Below are 12,775 nucleotides of genomic sequence, written 5' to 3'. Positions count from 1 at the left end.
TGTTGCCTTAGTAAATGATCTAGAACAATCCTGCTCCTTTTGTCATGTCCTTAAAGACCTCTGCAATGAAATGACTTTTGGCAACCTACCATGGGCATGTAGCAGGTCTACATCAACAACAACAAAAAGATGTTCACATCAACCTCAAAGTTACCTAAAATTTTGACAAGACTCAATGAACTTTCACAAGATTAACATATCCTAGCAGCTTTACAGAAAAGAAGACCAAAACAGAAGCCAATCTTCATTACAACACAAGCCTGTCAGACACAGATTGCCTCCAAAGTGACCAGCATTGAACAGTAGAGGAAAATTACCAGAAAAGAAGGCTAGATTTTATTAGCTCCTAGAAATCATCAGTATAAAGAATTGCTGCCCATAAAGTGATTTTGAACTTCATTTGCAGACATCTGGCCTCTCAGAACATGTCTAATTTGGTTTTTGTACCCCATTTAGTATGTTCTTTAGGGGCCAGGTCCAAATTTGAGCCGGTCACCATGTGGAAACAAAGTTATTTTTGCTTGCTTCAGTTCTGCTCCCAGTTAACTGAACTAGGTTTTCCCTCCTATTGACACTACTTATAGCTTTATAAGAAGTAATGTATTTTAAATTCATATATTCCAAGTCAGAATAACTGACAACATGGCAATAATCTGCAACACCAGGTAGAAGTGGAGGCCATGATGCAAATATGGGGATCTACAGAATTCCAGCTCCCCCTGGCATATTTGCTTTGTTCAGACTCTTAAATAAATGCCCTTTGAGAGCTTCCTCAGGGAGGTGTTTAATAACAAATCCACAGGCTTCTCTGCACCAGATGCTTGTTAAATACTTGGTTCTCTGGGATAAAATTCATTCCGGACCCTTTTCTGTACCTCCAGATTCTGACAATGACAGTAACACAGACTGCACCTGAGCTTCAGTTCAAACTGGAGAAACCCTTATGGATGTTTCTTGCTATTGGAGAAAGAAAAAAAAAAGAAGAAAATAGCAGGACATCTTGACACCACCAACCAGCACCCATGGCAGTGGGGAATGAGCTCTAAGTGACTTGGTAGGCACAGGCAGAGAACAAGCTCAGAGGCAGTTCTGTCTCACATGGTTCCCTGGTACCTGTATGGACCACTGCTGTGTGCCTCAGGCAGTGTGGTCTTCTTGGATATGCACAAAGGCTGGATGCATGTGTGTCTGTGTAAGGGTGGCAGCAGTTTTTGGAATGTGGCTGTTCTGGTAACCCAGAAGAGATCACACCCCAGAGCCCAGGACTGGTTAGATGGCCCTGGGCACTTGAGGGCCAACATCCTTTCTCACTTAGGGAGAAACAGGGGCAGTTGGTGTCCTTCTCCCACCTGGTACGCCTCATCCTGCAGCTTCTGCTTCAGGTACTCCTCCATTTTCAGTTCATTCTCCAGCTGGCGGACAGAGTCATTCTCATAATTTTCATCATCTGCTCTGACATAAGGGTCTCCATCTTCTGTAACCCTAAAGACAATTATTAATAAATAATTTCTCATTATTAATAAGTTTTCATCTCCTGAAATGAATGACATTCAGAGCAAATAAAGCTTCCCTTTATTGTAATCTATGAGGATTGTGGGATACTTTTAGTTTGACCACATGCTCCACTAGTTAGTATTTTCCTGGCAGTGGAGAACACTTCTGTTATTTCCCTCTCTCATGAAGTACACCAAAGGGCATATTCTGCTGAAGGCACTCCCCTAAGGAAATGAGTAACAAAAGTTCTCAATAACTCAATAACTTCGTACAAAGAGACTGAACTAAAAATAACTAGAAAGATGCCTATTGTCTCTGAAAGGAAGGATCAGGTTGTAAAAATCAATACGTGTGTTCATCAATTGAGTAGGTCAATGAAAAGCATTCTGTCTTTTCCATTTACACATTTCTCCTTTTCCAGTGAGGTCCCTCAGTCTGGATAAACAGGGAATAGGACTGCAGGGCATATTTGGGAAAACAGTTGTCCCACAGCCTCCATGCTGCCTGAGTGTTCCAGGCTGGATGTGAGACAGCTCACTCCTGAGGGAGTCCAGGCTTTATTGTTCACAGAGCCCACTACTATGTAACCACGAAGCAGTCCTCACTTAGATTTATGCCTTTTTTTTTTTAACCCAAATAATTGAGAGGGAGAGGAAATACTGTGTGCTGCACACTGTTTTCAGAGGAAGAAGAATGAGATTAGGAAGAGGCAGGTACCCACATGTCACTGCGGATGGAGCCGGTGGCAGCAGCGCTGTGGATGTATCCTGGCTTCCGGGCGTGGATCTGTGCCAAGAAAGCCTTCTCAGACGTCGGGGATGGAACCAGATCATCAAAATGAGTCCGGCCAAACTCAGAATCCACATTGCTCTCTGTCTCGCTGCCCACTTCTGTGAAGCAAAAAGTCCCATTTAACTTCCACAAAAGTATATGTGCCTAATTCTTTAAGCATTTCTTTGCCTTTCCAACCGAGAATGCCACCTCCTCAGAGTGATTAAAAGCATATTATTTTACTTATATTGGCAAAGCTTATAGTTTTCTTCTTAGACCAAATACTGAAACTTTTGCTTATCTAAGTTATTAGGTAAGATATTTTAATGGTAATACTACAGACTGCACGTTACAACAGGTCCTGTATGATCTATGCTAAATCTAATTTCTAAAGAGTGAAATCCCACTCCATGTGGAATCACAGACAAATTTTTCACTGTATCCAGCTGCGCCTCTACATCCATAGCTTTGAGGACTCCTGAGTTCCAGAAGCTGTTACTTAGGGATTTTTTTTTAACAAAAGCATAAAAAGCTTTGAAGATACATATCTTCCTACCTCCCACTTTTTTCATACAAATGTGAAACGTCACTGTAACAACTATTCCCCCTCATATGCCTCACTCACCAGAATTTAGTTCTTTTACCAAAGAAGACATGGTGTTGGTGATTGAATCTGCTGCCACCAGCAAATCATTTCTTAAGTTTCGTCTTGCACCTGAAGCAAGAGATGGACAAAACACATGTTACTATTATTCACACAACATATGTCTTACTGTTGAAAGCAGTTGTGACCCCGCTGAAAGCTGTCATTGTGATAATTCAGGGTATCAAAGTCCTTGCGAGGGGCACGTGCAGAAGAGTTCTCTGCAGAATGGCCTCATTTACTTATGCTGTATGCAAAAGCAGAAGCCTATCCTCATGCTTCATTTAATCACAATGCCAGATATGTGGAGATTATTCATTGCCATCAAGCTTGCATTTGTGTGGTGACACCAGCAGACCAGGCCCGGAAGATTAAATCCAGCGTGAACTCATTTACAGCGCCTGTGGGGGAGGAGGGAAGAAATGAAGTGTTTTCTCTAAGTTCCCACAGCTCAGTTTAATGACACCATTATTGCCAGATATTTGCCAGATAATTATGGCAAATGTTGAAGGAACACACTTGACCTCATCCCTCATCAAGACTATATGGATTTCTCTTCTCTGCTCCCTCTCAGCCTCTCCTGTAGCTCAAGGACTTTCTTGTATATTCTATAATTTACTGTCCCTCTCATTCTCTCACTCTCTCTCTCTCTCTCTGTCTCACCCCCAGCCCCCCTTGTTTTTTTTTTTTAATAAAGGAAGCACTACCGCCTTTCTAAACAGCCCCAGGCTGCTTTTAAACTCTTTCTAATAATGCATCTAGAAGTGTTTCCCTGCTGAACCTGGCAATATTCCCTTAACCATCAATCATGGGAGATTGTTGTGAGCTGCATGGAATACTCCTTCCTTAGGAGGGGTCTGTGGGTAGCATGCGCTTAACTCCCTCAAATCCCAAACACAGATACTATTGTTGAATAGCCGAATAATCAATATATTCCACAGAATCACTAGTCTTCCAAATGGAATTATTTACAGGAATTGGCTACCGTAGATTTTTAAAACTTGCTGAATGCAAACCAATACATTTAAAAAAGTTAAACCCTGAAGAGGTTTTTTTAATGTATCCATTAGCAAATAGTTACTGGAATGTAAATTATGGCAGTTAAACTCTCTCTTACACACACAGACAACCACTCCCTCTTCCCAAATTTGTGCCTCTGAACTATTGCAAATGCTGTGAAAGAGAAATTGAAACAATGAAGAGAAAAAGTCCTTTAACCATGGCTCGTCTGCATTATGTGTATATAGGCAGATGTCTGTTGGTGCAGCAGAGAATGGAGCCATAAAATCTCAGCCCAACCCCCCTCACAAAGTCATATGTCAAGATGTGACACAATGCTGGCTTCAAGTTCTTTGGGTTTGACCTTCCCATCTAGAGCTTACAGCAAATAATGACACAAACCTAGCTATTTATCAAATGCAGCAGTTTAAAAATGTGATTTTATAATGTCTTATATTGCTTTTGATCTTGAACAGAACACATTTTTACACTTAAAATGCATTTGCCTGAGGCAGACTTAGCATTGCTTATGGATATTTTATTGTGGCCACTATATTATTTATCTTACTCTTAACTCTAGAAGAAGCTGTCCCATAACAGCATAGGAGGTAGGGCTCCATATTTTTGCCTGTCTTTGACTTTTCTCATAGCAGAAAAAAAAGGAAAACATATTGCCTGTTTTTCTTTTGCACAGAAAATAAGATTAGCAGCAGCCCATTATGTTGGGACCAGGAATTATGCCTATGTTCAATATTTGAATTGACCAGTGCTTTAGGAGAAAGTTCTTGATTGCATTACAGATTCAATCTTGTCCAAAAATACACACAAAGACACAATTCCCAGGAAAATCAAGGGGAAAGGGTGCATGGAAGAGTTGAACTGGGTTCCTGGAAAGAAGCATGCCTCCACTGTAGCAGAGGAACTTCTGAGCTCACATTTAAACTTATGTTTATTTTGTGCTGGAGAAAGAGGGAAAAAACTTATTCAGATAATAGAATTCAATTTTGCAAATATTAGAGCAGATTAAAAAAAATAAGGAATATTTCTTCATTTAGATACCATAGACTACTCCCTTTCTGTGTTATTGAACATAATGATTTAATTTGTGGCCTTAGAAATTCAAAACAGTTTAAAATTTATTCTTACTTGAAAAAAGAGTGGGAAGGCAATGACAGTTTTCTGGAAATGCAAGGAAAAGGTTTACCTAGACTTTCAGACTTGATTCCTGTCTAGTCTAACTGGACCCTTCTCAGGCCCAAAGCAAAAAGACAAGGGACAACAGTCACAAGTTGCACCAAGGAATGTTCCAATCACATAGAAGGACAGAAATTTATACAATAAGGATGGTGAAACACTGCAACAGAGGAAATGAGTGACAGGAGCCATCCAGAACTCAGCTGGTAAAGGTCCTGAATGGTTTGATCTCACTTTGAAGCCCTCTTTCTTGGGGGAAAAGGACACAGTGACTTACAAAAGCCCTTTCCACCTGAACTAATTCTATGATTGCATCATTTACTTCTAGCAAAGTCTTTATCCAAAACACACTGACAATGCCTGCTGAGGTCAATAGCAATTTTTCTGGTTTAACAGAGCAGTGATAACTGTTCTCACCCTCTTGCATCAAAATTCCTTCTTACCCCAAGCTCCATTAATTGGCATCATTGTCCAGTTTCTGCCTACCTGCTTGCTTCAACAGCTTGCTTTGATGGCTGACAAAGTCGATTTTCAATGGCAAAATGCAGTGGTCATAGATATTTTTTGTTTTGTTTCATTGCACGCAACTCAGAAGCTCAAGTACATTAAGTCAGTAACCACAAGAAATAATGATTCTTCAGTCTCCAGGTGCCTCAGACAAGCTGTTCATTGATACTTACTTTGTGCAAAGGCTTCCTGCACATCTCCTCCCACCCCGGTCAGAGAGTCCTGAGGTGCGTGGGTGGGGGTGGAGCAGGCGGAGGCAGACCTGATGGGCATGGGAATAGGCCGGCTGATGGTGTGGCTGGGCGAGGAGCGTGGGGAGCCTGCTCCCTGCGTCTGCAAAACAATCAGGGCGTTAAACAGGGGCTTTGCAAGAGCCTGCCTGCTGTCCTGGGCACCCATCCCTCAGCTTAAAGGCATCGTGCCATTTGTAGATCGGTGGGGTAATGTTAATTTTGCTAGAAGAAATAAACCAAAGGCAGTTGTTAGTTGACAGCAAGGCTTCTGTGTAGAGAAACAGTAAGTAGGAAAATATGAGTCAAGATCTGACTTCCTTCAAACATGGGAAAATGTCAGGCAGCTAAATTAAAAAAAAAAATCCAAGTTAATAAAGACCACACTACAGAGCTCTCTGCCCTCTCCCCTCTCACTCCCCCAGTTCACATGCACGTCTGCTAAACTGTAACCCATTCTGGCTGTGAGAAGGGGAAAGCTGCTGGCACCAGCCTGGCTTCAGCCTGGGCAAGGGACTGGAGCAGCCCCTTTCAGCAGAGCCCTGCCACCAGAGCTGATCACAGCCATGCCCTCTGCCTGCCTGCAGGACAAGATCATGGCACATGCAACCTCTTAGTCACATAAAGCCTGACACTCGCAATAAATAATACACATTTCTGCTTTTTATTTGGAGCTAGACAACTATTTAAGCCACTATTAAATTATCTGCTCCACATACTCAGACACTCCCAAAACACTGTGGGGATAGGGCAATATAAATTCCTGCTATGGGTTCAGCTGCTGGAAGTGAAAATGTTTTAACACCAGTCATATAAATGTCATGCTGTTAGCACCTCACAGTTAGGATCACTTAGCTGAAATTCAAGCAGACTTTAAAAAAAATGCAATTTTTACTAACGCAGCTAGGTGAATGATATCAAGACACAGCGCTCTTCTCACCCTCTGTTTCAAAGTCCTGGGAATGTGTATCCATATAAGAAAAAACTAATGCTGGAACCCACACCAAACTGCACATAGCTTTTGAAAGCCAGTGTTTAGCAGATGCCATGGATAGAGGCAGCCCGAGTGCTTTTAAAGGGGAACTGCAACACAAGCTCCTGGATGTTTTCAGTCAAAAGTGACTGGAGAGGTGGTGACTCCCTTATCTTGGCCTTATTTTAAAAATACAGGAGGATTTCTTAACTCTTCCCATGGCATTTATTTTGACTCTGGTATTGACTGCCACTGCAGCTCTGATTATGTTTGGCAAATATGTTCTAAGAAAGACAAGAGCAGGCCCTTGCATGTTGAGTGCAGCATTGTCATTGAGATTTTTATAAATTCCTGATCTGGACCATAAATAATGTATCAGAATACTAAGCTATTTGTTCTTTTTTCCTATCACCCCTTTCTAAGAGCCATTATCACCTGAAAGCCATCAAGGGTAAATTAGTTTTATGAGAAATAAGCACATTACGGATGGAAGACTGGAGGATTCAATACTTATAATTTCTTTAATTATTGGTTTTGGAACATTTACATGATGGATGGAAAAGGCAAATTGAATATATAAAGGCCAGCTGCTCTCCTGTTTCTAGAATCATCTATACCAGCTCCAGCAGAAATGGAGATATTTAGTTATCCAGAGAAAGGGTCCAGAGAAACTTGGAGATGCTCCAAGGTCCTTGTTAGCCATAACCCCTGCACATCAGGCAGGGCACCCAGGATCTACAGCTTTCTTCTTTCATGCCCCGACAGAGTACATTTCCTCCTCACTGAAACACATTTGCAGAAGAATTTTTGGTTCTCAGCTCTCTGAAAGACAAGTGCCCTTTTTCCCTTGCCTTTTTCCTTAGCTCCCATTTGCCTTTGATCTCTATTCTGGGAACACCAATAACAGTGGGAACTTTCAGAGAAAGATGAGGAAAAAAATGGACAAAATTTGCTTCCTGCCCTCAAGTCATATTCAGGAATGAACTTCAGAATGGCATTTTATTTACTAAAAGTAACAGATGCCCACCAGTAGTCCTGGGCTGGAATTTTCCCTTAAGAGATGTGGAAACTGCTGCACACCCAGTGCTTACCCTCTGTCTGCTCTGCAGCTATGACTGAGATCTTGTGTTTATGATAAACACAAAATGTTTGGGAAGCACAGGAAGATGAAGCATTCAGACCTCCTTGTCCAGAAAAAAATCTCCTCACTTTTTAAACTATCTGGGCAGTACGAGATGGAACTGATGAACGGCAAGTTAAAATAGGAGGATATTAGAGAGGACATTTCACCTTGAGAGAGGTGAAAACTCAATCTGTTTTACTCATTTAGATCCACCTCAGCCCAGGTTTGTGGGAATGAAGTGGTATTAGGATTGGATTCCTACTTAGTGGTTATCAGGAGAATTAAAGATCTAAAGGTCTGAAAGGATCTAAAGGTCTGAAATCTGCTATGACAGCCAGTTTTCTTGGTAAGGACAGCAAAGAAGACAAGCACTGAATTGCTCTCAAACCTTGACAGCTCTACCAGGAAGGATTAAAGCATGCTGAAAGGGGAGCTACCACAGCTACTGTGGATATTTGGAAGGCTTCAGCTTTTGTGTAGTACTTGGTTGCTGCTATAAGTGTTCTCATGCCTCCCAGGAATATTTTCCGGTATTTTATTTAATTCACCACCCCGAGTGAAATTGCTACAGCTTTTAAGTTAACTCTTGCTAGACAGGAAAATTTCCTCACTATCAAGTGTCATGCATGCCTAGCACAAAATACTTGAAATGAAAACTGGCTTTAGAGGAGTTTTAGCCCATTGCTCCCTCTGCTGGGACTGAACTGGGATGACATATGGGGAAATGGCACAGCCTCATCAAACGACAGGGATGTGAAGAACTCATTATCCTTTCTCAAGGAAGGGCAATGGAGAAATAGATAATTCATAAGCATTAGATGAATTGCCAGGCTGCTCATTCCAATTGAATTCCTACAGAAATTAATTTAATCCTGTTTCTCTCAACAGATCATGAAATGGCATAGCATAATGGGGATCATTAAATGGAAATGGTGAGAGTAATTCTTTAGCATCATCACCTGGTATTCAGTGAGGCTATTACTCTTGGCAAAAAAAAAAGCCATAAAAATACCTGATAGCAGCCTGAAAATGTGCTTCCACTTACACCGTCCAGTGAACATTTTATATGAGAAGGTAACTCCTGTCACACTGGAAGCTTCTCTTTTGCAAACAGATCTTCAGAATCAAAAAAGACAGCCCTTATACAGAGGTGGTATTTGGACAGATTTTTTTGAGTGCAATTCTACAAAAATTAGCCACTGTTGGCTTTACGAAGGTGAGCATTACCTACAAACTCTGCATGCTGTACCACAGACAGAACACACCAGACTTGTGACTGCTGATGAAAGCAGGAGCAAGTGCGTTTTGTTAAAATGAAACACTTTTGCTGAACTCATAAATCAGACTGCTATCTGAAAAATGCCTTTTTTTAAAGTCCAATATATTTCCAAGATTCATTACAATACTGAAAAGCTCAGAAACAATTAAATCTTCTAAAATTTACTATTATTAATGTAAATACTTCCTCTTTTTGATCTAGGTTGCAGGAAACATTTATTTCCCTGAAGACTCATGGGACTGTTAGCATCAGTGCCAGCTTTTAAAGATGTGCACACTATGCCCAGACTTTCTGGATAAAATGAGCTTTCAAACTCATTGCCCTTGTCTAATTTAAGCTCAGTTATGTTTTTCTTGAAAGTACAAAGTTTCTCATTAAATTTTCAAAATGTTATCTATTGAAATCATATTCTAGATTGGTTTCACTACATTTGAGGTGTGGTTTTTATACCTTACATGTTTTAATTTAGAGGAGTGAGGAAAAGATTCCTTGCAGCCATGACTCACTTTCTAGAGCACATTGTGAAAATTGCTCCAAGACACTAATGTGGGAAAGAACTGCAAAATATTAATTTTGATCAAAAGAATACACACACTTCTCAAGCAAAGGAAGTAACACAAATCACAGGAACACAACCACATTTAGGAGTTAGTTAGGCATCCAAAGTGAAGGTAACTTTCTACCTGTTTCAATTCTTCTTCCTAAAGAAAAAGAGCATCAGCATGTGAGATGAACCAGGATGTAAGCGAAGAACAAAACACAAAGCCAAATTTGGAGCACAGGGTTAAAGGTGCAATCAAGATAGTTGAAGATAGGAGACCAGGTTAAGGTCCCACCTCTGCACACTTTGAAACACCAGAACAGTGCAAAGGAAATGACAGAAAGCTGCTGTCATTTCCTACCCCAAATTTTCTTTGTCCAGGCAGTGACTAACAACAGGCAACCATCACTGCTGGTTGTGGCACTGCAGCATTTCATGGGTAGAACAAAAAGCATCCCGCCTACTTCCAGCTCCCAGAAATCTGCTGGCTCTTCAGTGGGCTCTGCCACTGAGGTGCCACCAATTCATGCATTGCGGCTGCAAAGCCTGTGTCTGAGGAGGGGCAAGTGACATAAGGGGACAAACTCATCCTTTGAGCAAATGGATCTAAATGGAGGCATGTTGCTAAATGGATTTCAGTGAAATCCCTTCTGCTCTTATCTGAGCCATATTTGACCCAAGTTGCACTTCAATTTCCACGAATTCATTTGACCTGCCATGAACAACAACAAAACAGACTCCTGTGCTACTCAGGGTGTTTTCTTTGAATGTGAATTTGTGGCATCATCTGTCCTGAAGTACATCAGGTAAAATAAGGCTGCAAGTAAAACCACATATTCCATCTTACCCTGGCCTGTCTTTAAAAATGCACATGTTTTTTTGATATCTTGGTTCTTAACTGAGATCCTAGTTGAGACATGTTTCATCTGTTTAACAAGGGCCTGCTTCTGTATCCCTGAAAATGAAACAAGTGGTGTATGGGAAGCATCTCTGAGTTGAGAGAGGTAGATGTGGCTGTCAAATGACTCATCTGACAAATCCAGCAACTGAATAAATTAAAGAAACTTTAACTTAAGTGCAAAGTTAAAGGCCTAGTGATTCTATACTGTCAGCTGCAGTGAATAACAGTACACAGTACTGAGTTTTTTTCCTTACACCTAACAGTTAACTTGTTTTACGTGTAGGTTTCTTTTCTTTTTCTTACTGCTCCTAGCAGCAGGTGACAATGATGATGCAGTACTGCTACAGGAATGACATCATCTGAGCATCATCTGAAACCCCTGAATTAAAAGACCAAGGCAAAACATAAAAAGGGAGGGAGACACAGCCAAATTTTGTGGGTAGAAACAGTCAGATTCTGCAAAATTCTGTGGTTACATATCCTCCCTCTCCTCTCTTGCTTCACTTTGTGTTTTCCTTGGCAGTACCAGGTGCAGCTCCTTACCTTCAGCAGTTTCATGAGGCCTTCTAACTGAACCATCAGCTCCCTTCGGCTTTCCTGGAGAGCAGACATCCTCTGCTCCAGCTCATCCTTCCGCTGTCTGAGAAACAAGCAGACCTGATCAGAGCTTACCCCTCACAGCAGCAGCAGCTTTTAACTGCATCATTTTGCCAGCCCTACTATGGGGACACATGCCTACAGACCACAGGAAAGCAAACACACCATATGAATTCACCACAGGGCTTCTAAATGTGGCTACATGAAGGCTAGGGAGTTCCCTCTCACTGGGAATCCTCATAGGACTGAATAGTGATTAGGGAAAAGACACACTGACACAGACCCTTCTTCAAAGAACAAATGAGGTTCAAACAAGCTTGTGTTATACTCCCTTGCGCAAATGTCTGGCAATTTTAGCTTTGGAACTCTAGTCAATAACCTCACTAGCTGTCAGGAGAAATTAAAGCCATGCCCTGAAGGACAGGAAATTACAGCAGGGGCACTGAACACAGTGAGATATGAGAGAAGCTAAGAGTGTTCAGAGATTCAGACAAAAACCCATAGTGATCTGCTTTTGTTTCTATTTTTTTTTCCAGAAAGCAAGAGAAAAGACTATCACATAGTACAGATATAACTGCTTGAAGTTAGCTCTTTGCACTTGGAGTCCAGTGCTGGTTGCATGACAGTGTGAATACTGAGCCACTCTAAGTGTGACAGTCTCTCTGTGCCCCCATAAATCTCAACAGCTTTGATTCTGCACAGCTCCACTGCACAGGATGGTGGAACAGCATGTGCACACATTTAACCACAAAATTGTGGGAGGTCTCCACCTAAAAACAAAATAAAATTTTTGCCTTCTGGAAGTTATGATATAATTACATTACGACTGAAAAATATACATATATTTTATACTCTACTGCATTGCAAATAACATACAAACACTATGTTGTTAGCCTTGTACTACCTACAAAATATGACAATTTAATTCTAAATGGAAAATCACTGGAACCAACAAGACTTAAGTACCTTTCCGGTATTTAGGACAATATGAAACCCTGATTTTGAAACTTCACTGTAAGTGAGCAACTACAGATACAGACAACATTGATTTCTACAGGGCTGCTCATGTGTGCTGTCTCTCACCTGTATAATAGGATCATATAGTAACACTGCCAGGTTGCATTTACTCTTCTGAAGGATTGATCTATTTCCTGCTACAAAATGCCTGGTTGGCTTTTCTTTTCCAGACAGGTAATGGTAGGAAATGCTATGAACTGTACAAAGGCAGCAGACTTTATTATTTAACAAAAATAAGGTCCATGTAATTCAAAGTGGCAGGTCCTAGTACAGAGCTCTGCTGGGTTTTAGATTCATTCCACGGGGAGAGAGGAGCTAAGCAGTGTGCTCTGTACAGACTACTCTACTCCTCTGAGGTTTTTCTCCTGCGGTACTCCAGAGCAAATTCTTGGAAGGGGTTTTCCAACCTGCCTCCAAGACAGCAGTGGTAATGTGAAGGAATGCGGTGTTCAGGACCTCGTTTCAGTGAGTGACACACTACAGCATTGTGAAAGATAGTGGGACAG

The 12,775-nt window shown here is 41.2% G+C and overlaps 1 protein-coding gene across 36 annotated transcripts in view; it reads right to left on the bottom strand.

Annotated features, from left to right (window-relative positions):
* The window catches only part of DTNA (dystrobrevin alpha), a 225,486-nt gene that overhangs the window by 12,297 nt on the left and 200,414 nt on the right, over window positions 1-12,775 (bottom strand). For 25 of the 36 annotated variants that reach the window (XM_038127890.1, XM_038127887.1, XM_038127889.1 and 22 more), the window contains 6 exons: window positions 11,199-11,295; window positions 9,897-9,914; window positions 5,782-5,941; window positions 2,891-2,980; window positions 2,216-2,384; window positions 1,350-1,482 (listed from right to left, as the gene is read on the bottom strand). In XM_038127890.1, the coding sequence (XP_037983818.1) occupies window positions 1,350-1,482; window positions 2,216-2,384; window positions 2,891-2,980; window positions 5,782-5,941; window positions 9,897-9,914; window positions 11,199-11,295 (667 nt within the window). The remainder of the gene's footprint in view (window positions 1-1,349; window positions 1,483-2,215; window positions 2,385-2,890; window positions 2,981-5,781; window positions 5,942-9,896; window positions 9,915-11,198; window positions 11,296-12,775) is intronic. The other 11 variants (XM_038127877.1, XM_038127885.1, XM_038127878.1 and 8 more) reach the window with 1 other exon arrangement.

Source organism: Motacilla alba, chromosome 2 (genome assembly GCF_015832195.1).
Source record: "Motacilla alba alba isolate MOTALB_02 chromosome 2, Motacilla_alba_V1.0_pri, whole genome shotgun sequence".
Taxonomy (NCBI): Eukaryota; Metazoa; Chordata; class Aves; order Passeriformes; family Motacillidae; genus Motacilla; species Motacilla alba.
Note: the sequence above shows the minus strand (reverse complement) of the source record. Positions and strands in the feature narration are given on the sequence as shown.